Source organism: Apiospora kogelbergensis (assembly GCF_038363985.1).
Source record: "Apiospora kogelbergensis strain CBS 113332 chromosome Unknown utg000011l_segment0_segment0, whole genome shotgun sequence".
NCBI lineage: Eukaryota > Fungi > Ascomycota > Sordariomycetes > Amphisphaeriales > Apiosporaceae > Apiospora > Apiospora kogelbergensis.
Genome location: NW_027117428.1, coordinates 516804 through 535979, shown reverse-complemented (window position 1 = coordinate 535979; position 19176 = coordinate 516804). Strand labels below are relative to the sequence as shown.

Sequence of the window (19176 nt, the reverse complement as noted above, 5' to 3'; positions counted from 1 at the left end):
ATGAAAACGCCGTTCGTTGGAGCCGGTGGAGGCTTGGCTGTTGTAGTTATAACAACGACGGACGTCAAAGTAGAGGCTTTTTTGGCTCCTTCTGCGTATACTGTAACTGTACTAGCGATCGAGGGCGAGGGCGTACCCAGCAGAGTGTTTGATCCTGAAGAAGGCCAGTCGATAGCCTGGGTTGTGGAAGGCAGTGATGCGGAGAAGCCAAGTGTAGTCCATACAGCAGATCCAGCGCAACTGTCTCGATGGCTTCAATACTGGTGTATGCTCTCATGCATACTTCTAATTGAGTCATGCCTCATTCCAGTCTTAGCTTGCATACCGTTCTACTCAGCCACACGATTCCTCTTCTTGCTGTATCTGGTCAGCACACAGTCTCGAGCTGGCCGACAGCTACACGAGACCATTATACGCCTTTTCACGGCGAACCAAGGACAAGTCGATAACCTGGCGGACGGTTTCAAGAGCGTACTGGAAGGCATAGGAATAAGCCTTCTTAGGAAGGTGATCAGCTGGCTGATCACTCTGCGTGGTGTGCGCCGCCCGAATGGGTCACGTTAGTGCCAAGACGGTGTTCGAGGTACTTTTGCGACAGACGCAAACGGGACCATTACAACATGAGAAAGCCGCATACCCGCAACCCCCTCCCCTCATGCAGCTATCTAGCTATGACAGAGATTCTTTTGCATCGAAGGCACCTTCCTAATACAGTAATTCATACCACTATCACGGGCGCTTTTCAGCCTCACCATCGACGGTGATGCCGCCAGTTCGTAACAGAGCTGCTCGGTCGTCACCATGGCCGACAACTCCAAGAAGGAGGACGCGGTCACGAACACCGGACCCTTTAATAGACGAAGGCCCAACCATCGTCGTCCGTGCGGACTGTGGCAACGTGCCCACACTTAACCCCACAGAACCGCCCAGAAAGAATACGATCGAAGACAGACCCGCCCAACAGAAGGACAAAGCATGCCATCTGCTCCAAGAAGCCCTCCGGCTCGTAGAGGAGGCCAAGGAGTCCTACTCTGGCTTTGATTACACCGCGGCGACCCAGAACTTGGAAGCACTAGCCACAGACAAGACGCCGACCCAGGACCCACAAAGCCCCAACAGAACACCCGGCTGCTGCAACGCGCTCCAGGAACTTGCCAGCCTCCGAAAGGAGGTACACGAGTTAAAGGAGCTGCTGACCCTGACCACCAAGTCAACCAGCCCAACCCAAAAAGGGAATACATACAGCGAAGCCCTCGGAAAGGGTCAAGCTACAACAGTGAAGGACCCAGTCACACCCAGACCCCAGCGTGCCTCTGCACCTGGACAACAGAAAGCCCACGACCGAAAGGAGCATACTCTTGTTCTTATCAAAGACAAAGACCAGGCACTTCCTCGATTCGACCCCGTCCAGATTCGGGACCGGCTCAACGCCAGACTCCAGTGTAATGCAATCAGGGGCGTACACGCCTCCCCGAAAGGGAACGTTGTCCTGACCTCGCTCTCCTTTACAGCCTCGCAACTGCTGCAAGAACAGCAGAGATGGCAAGACGTCTTCCAGGGCTGGCCGATCACGGCAGCCGAAAAGCCAGAAACATGGCCTAAGCTGGTGGCCCATTTCGTTCCGACATCGCTAAGTCCGATCTTCTTCGCCGAGGAGGTGAAACGGTTCAACGACATCGAAATCCAGGCGAACGCCCGGTGGTTGTCCAAACCGGAAGGCAAAGCTCACTCGTCCATGGTCTTCGCCGTCCAGGAGAGAGACAGAACCGAGTGCCTAAAGCACGGAATCTGGATCCAAGGCCAACACCTCCAAGTCGTCCGCTTCAAACCATTCACGCCAAAGACACAATGCCGCAGATGTTTAAAGCTGGGCCACGACCCTGTGCTCTGTAGGAGACGGTACGTGTGCGGCTACTGCGCTGGGAAACACCCGACCAAGGAGCACAGCTGCAAGGACTGCAACAGTAAAGTCTCTTGCACCCATGTGCCTGCAAAATGCGCCAATTGCAACCAGACCGGACATACGGCCTTTGACAAAGAGAAGTGCGAAGTGTACAAAGCGCTATGCTAGAGGCGATATCGCTGGTACAGCACAACCTGAATCGGGGGCGACATAGCTTGCAATCCCTATTCCAGATCGCCCTCGAGCACCAAACACACATCCTCTGCCTCCAGGAACCCTATCTCTTCCAAGACAAGGGTCCTCAGGGAAGCGGCTTGTACAGCTGCATCCCCACCCGTCGTTCCGACCGCTCCTGCCACAGGAGACCACAGACCTCTCCAGCATACAGACTCGCCCCAGGGTCATGACTTACATCCGAAAATCCTTTCCCTTTGAAGTGAACCCCAGGTTCGACCTCGTTTCCGATCCCTACATGCAGATCCTGGAGGTCATCACGCCCATAGAGACTTTCTATATCGCAAATATCTACAACCAGGCGGATGAGAAGGGATCCTTTACCGTGCAGAGATTTCTCGACCTCAACCCGCCAATCACGCCTGCGTTAATCCTAGGCGATCTCAACCTCCACCACCCATGGTGGAATCCGTTGGCTAAAAGCTCCCCCTCGCGGAGCGTCTTACATGTCATCTCCACTCGGTCCAGGCCACACTACTCATCGATCATGCTACCATAGAGCCGCACGGTGGGACGTTTCATCGGCCGAACTCGAAGAAAACGTCGGTAATAGACCTGGCCTTCTCCCTCGGCTTCCGGAGCCTCCATTGGCAGGACTGGTCGTACCTCCCAGGGACGGGATCCGACCACGAGGCTGTCAGCCTACGAGCGTTCCTCCCCGCACACCAGACAGCAAGACCGCTTCCGCCCCAGCTCTGCACCAAAAAGGCCGACTGGGACAAGTTTCGTAAACGACTCAAGGAGGTTGCTGTCTCCCTGGAGTCCACTATAGACGCTGCGGCCAATCGAGGCGACTTCGAGGGCGTTGCTTTATCGCTCCAACAAGCCCTTGCAGAGGCCGTAAACGAATCTATCCCTGTCAAGCGACCATGCGACAGGTCCAAAGCCTGGTGGTGTGCAGACCTGACTGTCCTGCGAGTGCGGTACCACCGCGAATTCCGACGGTACAAAAGAACCCCAAGCCGGGAGGCGGAAACAGCCTGCAAGCAGGCTAGGAACAGCTACTTCCAGGCCATCGACCGGGTTAAAAAGAACACTGGTTTACGTTTCTCTCGGAGGCTAGAGGTCGAGACGTCTTCACTGCGTACAATTACACCAAACCAAGAATAGACCCATCCATCCCCTTCTTACGCTACGAGGTGAACGGGAAAGAAGAGATCGCCACCTCGTTCTTGGGAAAATGCGAAGCCTTGGTCTCCACCCTTTTTAAGAGACCACAGCAGTCAAACCACCCTCCGTCACCGCCGCCGCCGCTTCCACCGCTGCCTCTACCGCCGTCTCCACCGCCAGCCGGCCCAAAGAGCCAGACTCGATCCAGCAGCAGGGGCGATTGGCAGTGGCCTACCCTAGCAGCGATCGAGGTCGAAAAGGCTATCCCGCAGAAGGACACAGCCCCAGGGGAGGATCGTATCAACTGGCGTATCATCCGAGAAGCGCACAAGGCCATCCCGGACGTGTTCTACAAAGCCTACAAAGCCTTGTTCCACAGCGGCTACCACCCTGCAGCGTGGAAGACCGCGATAGGGATCATCTTACCGAAGCGCAACAAGCCCGACTATTCCAGACCAAAGGCCTATCGACCCATCTCGCTCCTTCCTTGTCTAAGCAAACTCCTCGAAAAGCTCTTTGCGAATCGGCTGGCGTACTTGGCAAACGTCGAACCGGACCTTCTAGAGAGCTCGCAGATCGGCGGCAGGAAACAGCGATCAGCCATCGACGCTGCTCTACTCTTACAACACCATGTCGAGCGGCACCGCCGGGAAAAGAAGATCACCACCGTGATCTTCCTCGACATACTGGGCGCATTCGACTTGGTCCAACCGGGAAAGCTGATCCAGATCCTCCAGAAGCTCCATCTACCCGACGAGCTGATCCAGATCCTCCAGAAGCTCCATCTACCCGACGAGCTGATCCGCTGGGTCGCCCACTTTCTCTGCGGGCGCAAAATCAAATTGCTGTTCAACGGGCAGCTTTCCGAATCTTACGCGGTTTCGGGGCTGCCACAGGGTTCCCCCTGTCTCCCCGATCCTCTTCTTGCTGTATGTCCGCTTTGTCAGCGCACAGAATGGCACGCTGCAGCTGTCGTACATGGACGACTTTGCCCTCGCAGCAAGCTCGACGTCGGCAAAGAAGAACTGCCGGATGCTTCATGACGCCTTGAGACAACTGTTCGACAAGGCCGACAAGGCGGGCGCGACCTTCGAAGTGGAAAAAACAGAGCTGATCCACTTCCACCGTGGCAGACAACCTCTGCTGGACACCATAACGATCCAGGACGCCAAGGTGATACCCAAGCCGGAGGTTCGCTGGCTCGGAATCTGGTTCGATTCTGGGCTGACGTTTCGGACCCACGTAGAAAAATGACTGACCCTAGCCAACGGAGCTCTCCAAGGCATCCAGCGCATCGCCCGCCAGCAAAGAGGACTTGGACTGGACGCCTTACGCCAGCTGTACGTGGCCTGTGTGAGCTCGGTGGCCGACTACGGGTCCTTGCTCTGGTTCGGGCGGAGAGGCTGCCAATCCCTGTGGAAACAGTACCAAAGGGTTCAGAACCGAGCACTGGCTACGATCACGGGAGCGTTCCCCAAATCACCGACCAAGGCGCTGGAGATCGAGGCGGCTCTACTTCCGCCGGAATGCAGGCATACGAAGCTCGCATACCAATATGCACTTCGCTTCACCAAGCTACCCCACAACCACCCCGTCAAGCAAGCCTTTGCTAACGGATCACGAAACCAACCCGCTCTGGGGAACAACTGTAATTACGATCTTTCTCAACCCCCAAAGCCCTACCCCACACAACTTCAGTCCCTCATTGTCTTGCTGAAAAGTCTCTCGAAGTCACAAAACATAGAGAGGACAGACCAATATTGGTTCCCGCCATGGTACAGCCCTCCCCTGCGCCCGGTTATACTCAGCGTAGGGAAAGAGGAGGCAGCGAAGAGACATCGTGAACTTCTCCGAACCATCCCGCAGCACACAGCCATCATCTACACGGATGGCTCTTTCGACGCCCGAGGGAATACAACGAGGTCCGCAGCGGGCCTCTGTTCCTTTGCTCCGCATACGAGAGCAACCAAATGCTACTCTTGGAATCTAGGCTCCGGCCTTCGGATTGCGGATGCAGAGCTCACATGCATACACAAAGCCTTGCGAACTGCCCGATCATGGAACGCTCCCTGCTACATCTTTACCGACAGCCAGGTCGCGCTCCGGCAGACGCAAGGAACTAGCTATATTGCCAGGCAAGTGAACAACATTGCAGAATCCCTCCAACATCCTGTCCAGCTCCATTGGTGCCCGGCGCACTGTGGGATCCGGGGCAACGAGATTGCCGACAAGCTAGCCAAGAAGGGGCTTCAGAAGCCTCTCCCACGACACGACCGGCAAGACCAGCTCGTGTCCCTCAGCTGGCTGAAGAGCCAGATCCACCAAAAGGTGAAAGAAAGATGGAAGCAGCTGTGGGACCTCGAAGAACAGAATGAAGACCATGGCCGACGCGTTCACGGCCTGGGGAAACAGTACCGACTGCTGACTAGAAAGCCGCCGAAGTTTGCGATGAAGCCCTTCGACTACTCTGGATTCCCTCGGAGTGTCTCGTCCGCGTATATCCAATTACGTACAGGCATAGGACACATAGCAACTTACCTACGTCTCATAGGGAAAACCGACTCGGACGTCTGTAGGTATTGCGCCAGAACGAGGCAGACGACAACGCATCTCCTCCTCTACTGTCGGCACTTCAGCAGGCAGCGACAGCATTTACAGAGGCAGCTCATGGGGCTCCCTCTCACGACTAGCGTTCTTTTCACTACCATGCGTGGAAAGGGGGCTTTGCTCTCGTTTCTACGAGAAACAAAGCTTCCCTTTTGTTAACTTCACTAGAAAGGCTGAACATGGACAGCAAGTTGAGCGATGGAATTTCAGGATCTGGACTCTCCTGGTTAGAAAGGAGTAAGCCCTCATCAGGGCTAGGTTTGTCATAATGTCTGTCATAGCTAGATAGCTGCATACGGACAATAAACTTGATTCAAAAAAAAAAAAAAAAAACTCGACCTAACCATGCGGCCAGCGACTACTTACGGTACGGCACCACGATGCCGCGAAGAACTTACCCCGCAGGTCAGCGCTTACGAACCCACCCATGATGACAGAACCCACTGCACAGCCACAAGTCATCATGCTGGTGACAGACAACACCATAGATATCCAGCCAACGACAGGAAGTTTGGATGGTACGATCTGAACAGCCAGTGTGTGAACCAGAAACTCGGATAAGAACGGATCCATTTCTATCTGAACTCGCGAGGGAAGGCGTGACGTCTGCGGCTACGAGCTCCGGACCTGCTCAATTGGAAATTCTTTAGCAGTTGGTTCTGCCATCATCACTTCGCGACAAAAGAGACCGCCGCCCTCCCCAGCCTAGTCACACCACAACACCACGCACCTCGTATATGCGTGCCTTGGTTCGTGTATTGCCCTTGGTGCATGTAAAGAGAGAAAGATATTCACGAATGCCTGCATAACTATGGTTTAGGACACAAGTTAGGAGCCGCCTTGCTTTAATATCCTAGCCCTAGCCAGTCCACAATCGGTACAAAACGATTATCCCATATTTTGCATTGCAGCAAATCATTCAAGAGATAAGGAGAACAAAGAGACGATACTGTTAAGGCAAAGACAATATTAACCCATCTCCGAAGCGCTGTTGACTTGACGCTTGCCCGTAAGCCTCGCGCTACTATTGTTTGCACCAATACTGTGACTGGTTGTAGAAGAAAAAAGAGGAGTTGGTGGGAAGGTGAGTTATCCGACTGAACCATGAACGAGGCGGACATGTGCATGATACCCGATAGAAGGAAGACCAACATGACACTTATCTGCTTCTGGCGTCTCAGATTGTATTTGCCCCCAATCGAACTCGCCAGGTTTGTGGTAACCGATCGAAGTGTAAGCGTGAAAACATCATGCCAGAATGTTTTCCAGAACCCTGAAGAAAGTCAGAAAGATGAGAGCCGTGAAGGGGCAGATATTACTTTACCAGATACTCCTCCGCGGTAAACACTGTTGAGGCTACCCCAGGGACTTGGCTGGGTAGCAAAAAGATACAAATGACGTTGCACCTGCTAGGTAGAGAAATGTCCCTATTATGCTGGATATCGAAAACAAAGCGTCAATAGACGCTACGAGGGCGACAATGTCGACGGCGATGTGAATGATGTCAACTAATCGGTAGTACATAATATTGTACACGAGGTATGATTGGGAATATTTTTGGTCAAATATCGTGGCTTGTAGTTGTGGGAAGACATAGACGGTTAAAGAATCCAAGACAAGGAGCCCAAGGAAGAGCCGGCTGAACAGAGTGAGGAGAAAGCTGGCAGGGTTCGAAATGGCCTTTCGAAATTGAGTCTCCTGCCTCTCGGCCATTAGCTTCGTGTGGAATTTGCAAGGACCCTCGCCTGTTGCGGAATAACACCAGCGAACAGCGCGGATATCAAGAATCAAATTCAAAGCCCAATCTGCTCTGTCGAGAGATGGGCTTTTGGGATATGATTTCCATTGCGCGTTGATGTCCTTTCCATGGTGATTGGTGCGTGTCTCGCTAAGTCCGACTTGGACGAAGGTCTTGTAAGGTTCGTACACCCAAAATAGCATAATGGAACGAATAGCCCAGGCGGATGAAAAGAGGCCTATCAAATAAGCAGAATATGAGCTTTGGATGCGGACCTGTGTGACCAGATGCACCGTGCTGAATAGAGTCATAATTATCATAAAGAGTCTTCTGACACGACTTTGGAAGACATGTTCTGATAGGAAAAGGCCAAAGAACTGGATGGCCACTGGCATGACAGTACTCAATATTGTATAGAGCATCATGATAGAGATGGTTCAGAATGGTGTTGTGTGTACTATTGGGAAGTTTTACGTGCTGTAGAGCTATCACTAAAGTGTCCCTCCTTCTACAGGTACTACTTATAAGCTGGTGATGTTAGAGTAGCTTAGATGCCTTGATACACATGCTTCCACGGTTAACAATCCATGGTGCCCTGAAAAGAAGAAAATAAAAATTTATAGCCCCGTGTATCTTGCACACACCTGTGTAAGGTGTAGCGTGATCAATAACATCCAATACTGTTTTAGACCAAGTCTCAAACCAAAGCATGTCAATTGGATCTGAGACCTCAGATATCGGCCCTATACGTTTGGGGCTTTATACCCATCAGGTCACCTGATAGAGGTGATTATCTTTTGGAAATATCAGGTGACCAAGGAAGGCTTTTGATACATGAGCCTCAAAGTGTCTCATGCAAGTTAATGATGCCATATGTCTCAGACAATTAGTCTAGACCCAGCCAGTGAGACAATCAGGTTCGGGGAAAGTTTAAAAAAAAGATGTCACGTTCTCAACATAGCTAAGACCTGGGCGGAAAGGTTCCAGCAGAACACGTGGCACTTGAGAAACCCAGTTTCAATTCGCCAAGTCGTATGATAACGCGAAGATAGTAGAACCCAAGCCGCTATTCACACAACATCTCTGACCGCCTTCTTGCCTCAGACATGACCTCGCTGCCGGAATTGCTAAAGTGGTTGCATTTATTTGATCTCAGTGGCTTCAAAAATTTGACTGTGACGTCGGTGGGAACTTCCGATTAGAATCATGTACCAAGATGGCATTCTCTCAGCAAATTCGGCTATTGGACATCCTGCTAGGTACTAAGTTAGGATAGGCAAGTCTTTACTTTCTAAACAATAGATTATCAATTGTGGCAAGCTATGAAGATATGAATAGTATATAATGACGGGTAGGAATTGTAGGCTTTCTATTTAGCTTTTCGCTAGGATTATTTTGTTTCTCATACTCGGAACGAAAGTCAACCAAAAACCAAAATGGCTATACCACTTCTCCTCAAATTGACGGTAATGCTCTCAGTACAGCTGTGGACACTGCAGAAATGGGATCACCCGTGGGCCGTACCGTCAAAAGCCACCGCGGCGGCATTCCTCCTTTTCGACATGTCTATGCTGGCTTTCTGGAGATTGATGTTAGCAACGAAAATCAGCACCGTGCGAGGTTTACCTGGACCCAAAGTAAGAAAAAATTGCTTTCATTGGACAGTATCAGTTGAACTAAAGTTGTACTAGTCCAAAAGCTTCCTCTTCGGCAACATCAGCGCATATTATGACCAAGCTCGGCAGGTCACCCGTTGGATCCTCATTTATCCGAACGATGGCGTACTATTTTTTCGCGGAATTTTTGGTTCTGGCAACCTTTTCGTAACCGACGTGGAAGGGATCACGGATATGATGGTCCACAGGCCTTACGATTTCGAGAAACCATCTCGCTGGACCGCCTTCTGGAAAAACTTCCTTGGGAGCGGTCTTTTTATCATGGAGGGAGACCTCCACAAACACCATCGGAAGCTCGTTGGCCCTGTCTTCCAGCAGAGGCGCACTGATGATTTGAAACCCATCATGTCTTCCAAAGCACAGACGCTGGTGAGGAGAATCAAGGAAACGAAGGCCTCAGAAGAGTCCAAGGATAATAATACTGACCACAGTATATCGGTGGATCTATGCTATTGGAGTAGCCGGTTTGCCATCGATATAGCCTGTATCCTCGCATTGGGGATTGACTATGACACCCTTTCTAACGTCCAGAGCCCTATACTTGCCTACCACGACGACATGCTCCAATACGACGACAATAAGAAGAGTTTGTTCACATACTACATGGTGGTGCCAAAACTACTGGTCAGGCTGCTCCCCGACGGCTTCGGAAGAGCCCTGTCTCCAGTGGTACAACCTATACGTCGACATCTGTCGCAAATTGCGCAGGAGAGGGCCCTCCAATTTGCAGCTGGAGATCAGATGGGCCTCGACTACCTTTCATGCATTGTGACGTCCGGCGAATACAACAACAAGGAGTGCGCCGATGATGTACTGGGAATCTTAGTCGCTGGGTAAGTGATCATCTCCTCTATATATACGCATAAACGAACCTTTCCTAATTGTTATCCTCATTTTAGGACCGGTACTACAGCAAACGTCATTGCTTGGATCGCAGTTGAGCTGGCATTCTCCAAGGAAGTCCAGGAGGCGTTGCGCCAAGAACTCCAAGCGGTAACTGTCGAGAAAACCTTTCCAGTCGAGAGCATCATCGACAGCCTGCCGCTGCTGCACGGGGTCTGTCACGAGGGTCTGAGATTGCATCCACCCGTGCCCCTGACGGTCCGGAAATCGGTACGCGACACCATGATCCGCGACCAGGCCGTTCCGGCGGGGACGTACGCCGTCGTAGCCCCCACGGCGATGCACCAGTCGCCGCAGATCTGGGGCGAAGACGCAGCCGAGTTTCGGCCCGGGCGGTGGATACAATACGACGAAAAAGATGCCAAGATGGCGAGAATCAACAACTCGGGTGGCGCATCGTCGCAGTATTGCAGCACCAGTTTTCTGTACGGCCCTAGAGGGTGCATAGGGCGCGCCCTGGCTATGGCCGAGGTCAAAAGAGTCGTAGCCGCGCTGGTGCTTCACTTTAGGATCGAAGCAGGACGCCAGGGTCGGCCGAGTTCGACTGGACTTTTCACTTCGAGACCGGGTCCGGGGTTTCGGGTAAAACTTCGGCCACTTGGGGACTGAAATCAATTTTTGCAGCCTTCACTCAATAATACTGACAAAATGCAAATATTGGCCCAAGAGTATCAGTTCACTATTTGTCGCTTTTTTAAATCGCGGTGCTGGTGGTGTTTGGATTGGGCGCCAAAGGGCCGTCGTCAACTTCTGGTGCGACGTGATCACAAGCTGTGGCAAATTATCAGGTGGATATTAATGGCCTCTTCCGAGTAATGTGTATCTAAGGGAAACGTACACATTATGAGGTTTGACTTCTGCTTTCCTATTAAATTTGGAAGAATATCAGAAGAGAAAAAGAAAGAAAAAAGAGTAAGCTCCTTGAGAAGTACACACACACACACACACTTTTATTACGCCCGGGCTAAGCCCTAAAGGGCAACTATCGCTTGTAATTACATGAACTTTTCCTCGCTTCTGTCAGCACTCCTTAAGGCCCTCACTCAGACGTGCATTTCAATCTTGTCGTCATACTTATTAGGCCACCAGACATCCCTGTAACACCAAACAGTTAATCAGTAGCAAACCGGCTTGGAGGTAGTGTTTCCAAGAGTTCAGCGTCCTATCTTAGGCGGCTGAAGCAAGACCTGCTGGGTTGGCATAAATACAGAGGTGTCCAACTCAATCCTATACTGGCGATATCAAATCAGCTAGCTGGCGCTGGCTTCTGCTTCCTCCCCTGCTCGTTCCCGAAGCCGGCCTGTCGCTATGGCATATCGAACGGTCGCCCGGACGGCGTCCAGGTCTGGCTTCCACTTATCGTTGTCGTTCTTCCTTTTGCCTCCAAGGTAATACGAGAGGCTCCCTCGTTCTGTATCAGTACATTGTAGTAATTCTGTGCGCTGGGATTTCCATCGAGTGCATCGGAATAGAAAGTGCTCGACTGTCTCCCTTGCGTGTCCACATGCGCATTCTGCTGACCGGGCTGCTCCTATCTGGTATAGGTGGTAGTTTAGTCGCGCCATGCCTGTTCGCAGCTGGGCCAGTGTGCTCGCTACGCACACACACACAAGTTATTGGCGCCCGGGCGGCGAAGCCGAAAGGGCAACTATCGCTACTCTATAGTACGTTCCTAAGTTGTTTCCTTGTCACCCAATGCCCCTACATACTCCATTTTCGGCTCATGTCACTCCATTTCCGTCAGTACTTTCCTAGATAGGGTCCCGTATGTTAGTAACGTTCCCTAGCAAGCCAGCTTGAAGGCCCTTTTTCAAGTGTCCAGCATCCTATCCTCGGCAGCTGAAGCAGCGCCTGCTGAGAGGCACGGGGAGGTTAGTGTTATGTTAGCGTGAGGACTGGTTTGCGTCCAGTCGGCCTGTCGCTATAGCAAATCGTATAGTTGCTCGAACGGCCTCCATATCAGGAGACCAGAACCTATCGTCCGATGGTGATTTGCCGCCTAAGTAGAAGGATAAATTACTTCTGTGAGTATCTGTGCACTGGAGCATCTCTGCTCGGTATGTTGTCCATCTGCTGCATCGGAAGCGGAAGTGTTCTACCGTCTCTCTTGCTTGTCCGCAGTCGCACTGGTCTGTCGGTGCCGCCTCGATTCGATAGAGATATGCGTTCAGTCGAGCCATCCCTGTCCGGAGCTGGGCCAGGATGCTGGCTTCTTTCCATGAGAGACGATCGTATAACTGTCGTGTGTGTTTTTCTGGTAGAGCTGTGTCGATCTTTTGGAGTATCCCCGGCGTGTTCCGGCAGGCTTGCATTAGCTTCCCTCACCTGCCCTACCGCAGCGCCGGCGTCGGTCACCAATTTATATCCCACGAAGCCAGTCCATAGTCCAAACACTCCATTCAATCTTTGTCTTATAACCTTACCGGCCGGGGAGAAGAAATTCGGCCCAACAAGACTACATATGCAGCTTGCTGGATGTACCACAAAACATCCAAAGAGAGGCGCGGCAGAACCGGCGCGTGGCACCTCTTTCGGGTTGCTTAACAAAAAACAGGCGGACCACGCAGGCGATTTCGACATCAGCAGTAACGAATCATTCTTATAGTGCTAACCTCCCACAATTCTACAACACAATGAAATCAAAGAACTCCATTCCTGAGGCAGCATACAGTAACACCACGAATATGAAGGCGGTTCTACTACTCAGCATGGTTGCTTTAGCAGCGGCTCATCGGGCAATTGCGCAGCCTTTTCCCAATAAAAAGACCGGAAGACCGCAATCCCTACCCATTACAAACAACGCTGGATGATCGCCCGGATCTCTCGATATGCACCGTACCAATATCCAAGCCTTGTAAAGTCATTGCGACTTTTTGGGGTAGCACTGGCGATTCCATCAATGTGAATTTCCTGCTGGATGGGGGTTCAAGAAGTTCCCAGATGCTCGTGCATATAGCACGATTTCCGTGCTGAACCAGGCCAGGGGGGTGTGTGTGAATGGCGAACGAGTTATGGTGCATTGTGGCATTGTGGACTCTGGAAACTGGCGAGGATAAGGTGTTTGGGTCTCCGGGGCAGATAATGGAAGGGCGATGCCTCACGTCAACATGAACTGAGGTAGAATCAGCGGGACCACTTCTGGGTCATTAGCCTGGGAAGAAGGGGTAGGAGGAAGCAGACCAAGGTGGAGCAATTCTGGAACCAATACAAGACAACTGCAGCCGATAGTATTAACGATCTATGTAAAGCTATTGGTGAGTTCTCGTTTTAGATCAAGAGAAATGCTAGTCGACTGTCTGAACTTGCTACCGGCCCGCTCTTGTTTAACTGAGCTATGCGCGGACTCCTCCTCGGCCTATTGTTGTCCCCCTGAAATTTGGCACAACGCGCAACCCTTCCGGCAACTGGTGGTGGGCATGGCGACTGTGAATGCTTCACAGGTTGTATTTGCACTCTAATTTCCGAGACTGCCGTGGTATGTTGTGGGATATCCGTGATTATTGTCCCGGCCCTTCTAGGTTTCTTGGAAGGATCCGGGTCTGTTGAGACGGAGTCGGTCTGGTATTCTTCGCCAGGAATGCCTTCGGGGAACAAATACTTGTTCATCTCTTTAATTACATCGACATCCTCCTCTTCGTTGTAGACCAAAGACTTGCCATGCAAATTGCTGTTCTTGTTGGTCGAATCGAAAATGTCTTCCAGACAGCAATCGTGTTGGTCATAGGTTTCTTGCGACACAACCTTGTTCTCCGCATTCTTCTTGTCTTGCTCCGTCTCCGGGGGTTTCAGGCTGGGCTTGCAGAAGGATTGGTGATGGTAGGGCGGGTGCGTACAATACATGAGCTCGGGATCGTCACTCAGAAAGTAGGGCATGTGGCGGCGAATGAGGTCCAAAGCTCTGTCAGTGAGGCCATTGTTGAACTGGCCGTGCTCCTGGAACACGCGGAGGTTGTCGCGATTGAAGCCCTCCCAGCCGCCCGGGGAGGGGTAGGACAGGTCGTAGCCCCCGCCGTAGACCTTGGACATGTAGTCGAAGAACGACATGATGGCGCCGGTCGTATCGTGCGAATATTCTTCTTTGGCGTCCTGCTCACTGACTTCTCGCCCTTCGCTCGAGGCAGCTCGAGGCCGAATCACAAGAGACTAAGGTTGAGAAAAAGGCATGCTGTCCTAGATGATAGAGTCACAGGTTATGGTGGGAGAGCCTGGAATCACGGAATTGTGCTACTCGTGGATATTTATAAGGCTACGCAAGTCCTAAGGTGTGCTATTAATTATCGAACGTGTGTGTGGATACATCCGATTTTGACGCCACCTAACACGAATTAGGGCGGCCTTAATTGTGACGTGGCTTGAAGGAAAGTTGGATATCGACTGTATGTCCAGGGTCGAAGACCGGACACTTGCGAGGAGCTGCCCTAAGATAGAACTCGCGTATTTATACCCTTGCCTGGGTGCTCTATTCTTACTAGTGCCAACGCAATGTATTTTCATGGGTCCTATTTGGGGAGCTTGTGGTAGCTCAGGTACGTTGATCCGACTGGTCGTCAAGGGGGAGCAAGTGAGGGTTGGTGCAGGGTAGGTAGGCTACCTTGTTTGTGTGCTTGGCATCAATGTGACTGATTGGCCGAGGTGCACTGTCTCTCGTTTCCTTTGGGCTTTGAGATAACAAGGTAATTGAAAAGGAGCCTAATTATACGCACAGTAGCTCTTTCCCACGCCCTGGCTTATCACGCAAGGTTACAGTCATATCTAGCCAGCCTGTGTTGTTCGCAATTTTTTTATACAGTAGGGTAAGAAGGCTGGCAACATTGTTCGGTTGGCACTTGTGCATTGAAAAAGTGTAATATCAATGGTGCTGACCCCGGATTTTGTTCGTTCCACAGACTTAGCCACATGTGTAGGACGATAGTTTGTTGTGCTGCATCACCGACCGAAAGTACCCTTTTCGAAAATGGTGATGGCTGCAAGATTCCAATTACGGCCTCTCTACGTATTTTCTTTCTGTCTCGGCCTGCTTCGGAGCAAGCCCGAGGTCAGCGTCGGGCGTAGTTCTCCTTCTCCAGCCTTATTGCTCGTCTCGTTGGCGGACCTACTACGCCGAAAGTCCTATGTGGATATACAATATGCATGTGTTACCAGAAAGGAACTCTTTCCCCAGCCTTATTACGACTAACATGGAATTTCCGGATGCATTCGTTAGGTTAGGTCCAAGTAACACGTTCGTCAGATTGTGATCATTAATCAATAGTTCAGTTCCCCCATTGTGTTTTGCGAGTTGTGATTTTTCTAACTTACCTTTCCCATCACACTAGCTTCTTTTCTTTTTAGAGGCAACAATTACGTTCTCTGATTGGTGGGTAGGGTTTTCTTGACCCTTGAGCTGTGTCTTGTTCCTTGCTTTTTAGCCTTTGGGTCTCTTACTTAATCGGCAAAAGTAGGCGAGACACAAGCAGTACGCTTTATAGGGCGAAAGAGTAACGTTGCACACCAATCTTGATGAACTGGGTGGTACGAGATCGGCCACATAGGGCTTAGTTCGCCCATGTGGTGGTTGTCTCCCTTTGTCTCCTGTTGTCTGAGAGTCATTGCTGCTGTAAAAGCGAGTATACAAATAGTATCTGGTAGGTAGCCCGGTGAGAGTGTGCCTAGTAAGCAGCATTGAAATACCGTATCCATGTCTCAGGAGCCTGACAGCCACGCACCAGCGGTGGAACGCAAAGGTGTCTCACTTGCTCCCATTTAAGCTTTCTTCATGTTCGGATATGGCCGACGGATCAACGAGTATTCTTACCCAGCCTAGGTGACGAGAGCGGTCAGATGCGCCGAAGATATACGAATAGCAATAGCCAGTTCAGGTCTGAATATTTCCCTATCAGGCCCCGAACTATGACCCGAACCCCTCTGCCCTTCCGAAGCCGTTCTGTATTGGCTCAACTCACATCGCCGCTGCAGAGAGAGACCCCGAGCTGCTGTCTCGAAGCACCCTCCTTTCCCTTGCTTCTGTCGTGTCTGGCGGCGGAACCGGGCAGCGCTACGACTTGTTGTTCGATTTGGATCATCGGCCCCTATAAGTTGATCAGCTCCTGCCATCCCCACCCTTTCCTGCATGACCTCTCGTCTAGTGGGCCTATGACCTTGGTTAGGAATATCTGATCTTCACTTCATAACACCACGCTCCCTCGAGGAGCTCCTCCGGTTCTTTGTTTCACTTCCTTCCTCATTCACCACAACGACCTGTACCTCTGCTGCAACTTGGGTCGAGGCTGACCTGCCCGTCGTCTACAATAACAAGAGCCGCCGCCATGGTCTGCTCATCAACAACTATGGTGCGGAATGCATCCGGCCTGTCGTGGACAGACAGCCAGAGCTCAACTTCCGAAGACAGCTCTTCTATGATGCTCCAGTCCTCCTCCCTCTGGTCGACGAATATTGCCACGGCGACACGAATAGACACTGGACAGTTGTCACCAATCAGCACGGAGCTGGACATGCCCTTGGTCGACACGACACATCGTGGCCTGCCCAACATGATTCATTCAGCAACCTCGTCTTGCACGAATGACTCTTGGGACACAGGCTACAGCGAGGGGCCGGAACAATGTGATGCAGGGGACGACGTGCATTGGGAACAGGATTCGGACGATGTACTGAGGGTCCCCAAGATGGAAACAGTCGAGGACGACGACTTCCATATGGACAAGGTCAAGGAAGCACCCCAGACACCACGGCCCTCTTCAAGTACGGGGTCGACAGTGGCCAAGGCCAAGAGGCCCAGAGGCCGGCCGAGAAAGCACCCCTTAACACCACAGGTTTCGGCCAACAAGATCGCCAAGGGCAGGTCGAAGACAGGTTGCATAACTTGCCGGAAGAGGAAGAAGAAGTGTGACGAGGCAAAGCCCAGATGTAAGCATGTCGAAGCACCCTTTTGTTTGGATGTTGGCTAACACCTGGAAGGTATGAACTGCGAGAAGAACGCAGTCGTGTGCGAAGGATATAACGAGAACACGATTTGGAAAAGCGGAAGAGAGAAGGCCGAAGAAGGTATGTCCATCCCCTGCCACTAGTCCAGAGCAATTAGGTGCCCATTCTAACACCCACGATACAGAGCGTCGCATGAGTCTTCCTGCCATTACTCTTCAGTCAATCTTCAAGGGGGCGGAGACACCCGAGGACATGGTATTCCTCCATCACTACATCAACCACCTCAGCGGCGTCCTGACTGTCGAGAGCCAACACAAGAACGCTTTCAAGGACATGCTACTCCAAATGGCCGTTGAACATCGTGGTTTGATGCACTCCATCTTGTCTCTGGCTAGCGAGCACATCGACTATGAGACGCCATACGGTGCCAAGATCCTCGAGTCAAGCGACCGGGTCACCAAGGCCAGTCTCCAAGCAAGGTCCGACTTCCACCACCACCAGGCCATGCACACATTCTACGAAGACATCGGCCGAGAGCAGAGCAGGAAAGCCGATGATGGGACCGTCAACTTGTCGGTTCGGTATGGCCAAATGCTGTGCCTGTTGCTCAAGTCCATCGCCAACGGCAGCCACAGCGGCGAGCATCGCTTGCATCTCCAGGCCTACAAGAACCTCATCCAGGATTCGCCTCCCGATGATTCGGCTTTCTTGATTTTCATCACCGAGTTCTTCCGATTTTACGTGTTCGCCGACGAGTTGATTCGGTACCCCCAGGTCCAAGTACCCCGCCTAGCCCTCGAGACGTGGGAGCCGTGGATAACGATCCAGCCCGCCCGACTGATTGGCGTTTCCGATGGTCTCTTTAAGTATCTTACTCAGATCACCACAATTCGGAATACGATCAGAACCAACATCCTGGATAGGGTCGACCCCGTCGTCGACTACACGTCGCTATACCGAGCGGCCGAAATCGACGCAGCCATTCGGGACTGGACCCCACATTGGCCCCCTGGCGACAGTCGCGAACGCGTGGGACTGCTGTACAAGCAGATGATGTGGGTCTACCTGTTCAGGACCATCTACCCCCGTCGTCGTCGTCGCCGTTGCCCGTCATGGTAGGCCAGTCGTTTGGGGCCACCACCTGCTCGGGAAACTCGCCGCCTCTATCTCCCACATCGCCTGTCCATCACTACCACGAATCTTCGAATTCCGACAAGGGGTTCTACTCAAACCAGGCATCTTCGTCGCACCGAGTCGATCCTCCACAGCCAATTCGGTACCCGCCCCGCCACGACAGCCGTATCACGGTTGCGGTGGATGAGTCCCTGGCCATTCTGGAGTCTTTCAAGCCCAGCGATCCCGTTCAGACCCTGCTGCTGATACCTTGCCTCATCATTGGCTGTGCCAGCTACGCGCCCTCCCAGCGATCCAAGGTCCAGGACGCCGTGCGAGCGGTCCGGGGATACACCGGACTGCGCAACTGCGACCTGGTCCTCGACGTGTTGACCATGGTCTGGCAGCTTATGGACCAAGGCGAATGGGCTCAAGTCTGGGACTGGCAGGGTGTCGCTCATTCCATGGGGCTTGACTTTGTCTGTGCTTAACGGCACACCATCTCTTTCCCATCTGCATCCGACAATCCCTACCGTTGGGGTGCAGGATGGAAGAAGAGCAATGGCGTACTAGCGCTACTACTTTCCGTGCTAGTGCGCTATAGCTACTCTTATAATGCATCCCTAGGGACGAACTGGTCTACGAGCAACTATGGCAGTCCAGACCAGAAAAATGCCCGCGAGACGCTACGAGCATGCGCGACCTTGGTGCTTCGCCCCTCCTTCAAGGTCTTGAGCTCTCTCACGCGCTGTTTCCGGTCCTTGGTCACAATGTCGCCCATGCAATGGCAGGCACCTAGACTGGCTCAGGAACGGGTCAGTCAGTGGCGCGCCAAAACCATCCAGCGTCTAAATGGGCGAGCTAGAAGCAGCATCGAAAAGGCTGTTCACGCGCAGGGGTGGAAGCGGTGCTGGAGCAGTTCGGGGGCAGTGCTAATCCAGAACCGGATCCTAGTCCTGGTCTACCTC

At 52.2% G+C, this 19176-nt stretch overlaps 6 protein-coding genes across 6 annotated transcripts; 4 read left to right on the top strand and 2 right to left on the bottom strand.

Moving 5' to 3' along the window:
• Positions 1-763: 763 nt before the first annotated feature.
• Positions 764-2071, top strand: PG998_014429 (uncharacterized protein; the record flags this gene model as incomplete). Its single annotated transcript, XM_066881245.1, has 1 exon — positions 764-2071. One exon carries the CDS (start codon positions 764-766, stop codon positions 2069-2071), a length of 1308 nt encoding a protein of 435 aa, XP_066723776.1.
• Positions 2072-2306: 235 nt separating this feature from the next.
• Positions 2307-3247, top strand: PG998_014428 (uncharacterized protein; the record flags this gene model as incomplete). The annotated part of the gene is made up of 2 exons (XM_066881244.1): positions 2307-2585; positions 2606-3247. 2 exons carry the CDS (start codon positions 2307-2309, stop codon positions 3245-3247), a joined length of 921 nt encoding a protein of 306 aa, XP_066723775.1.
• A 5714-nt stretch (positions 3248-8961) lies between these two features.
• Positions 8962-10809, top strand: PG998_014427 (P450 monooxygenase; the record flags this gene model as incomplete). Its single annotated transcript, XM_066881243.1, has 4 exons — positions 8962-9229; positions 9284-10101; positions 10168-10700; positions 10796-10809. Exons 1-4 carry the CDS (start codon positions 9029-9031, stop codon positions 10807-10809), a joined length of 1566 nt encoding a protein of 521 aa, XP_066723774.1. The 5' UTR covers positions 8962-9028.
• A 2629-nt stretch (positions 10810-13438) lies between these two features.
• Positions 13439-14215, bottom strand: PG998_014426 (uncharacterized protein; the record flags this gene model as incomplete). The annotated part of the gene is made up of 1 exon (XM_066881242.1): positions 13439-14215. One exon carries the CDS (start codon positions 14213-14215, stop codon positions 13439-13441), a length of 777 nt encoding a protein of 258 aa, XP_066723773.1.
• Positions 14216-16476: 2261 nt separating this feature from the next.
• PG998_014425 (C6 zink-finger PRO1A) lies at positions 16477-18214 on the top strand (the record flags this gene model as incomplete). Its single annotated transcript, XM_066881241.1, has 3 exons — positions 16477-17077; positions 17129-17215; positions 17280-18214. The coding sequence occupies 3 exons, from the start codon at positions 16477-16479 to the stop codon at positions 18212-18214; spliced, it is 1623 nt and encodes a 540-aa protein (XP_066723772.1).
• A 107-nt stretch (positions 18215-18321) lies between these two features.
• Positions 18322-18669, bottom strand: PG998_014424 (uncharacterized protein; the record flags this gene model as incomplete). The annotated part of the gene is made up of 1 exon (XM_066881240.1): positions 18322-18669. One exon carries the CDS (start codon positions 18667-18669, stop codon positions 18322-18324), a length of 348 nt encoding a protein of 115 aa, XP_066723771.1.
• Positions 18670-19176: the final 507 nt, after the last annotated feature.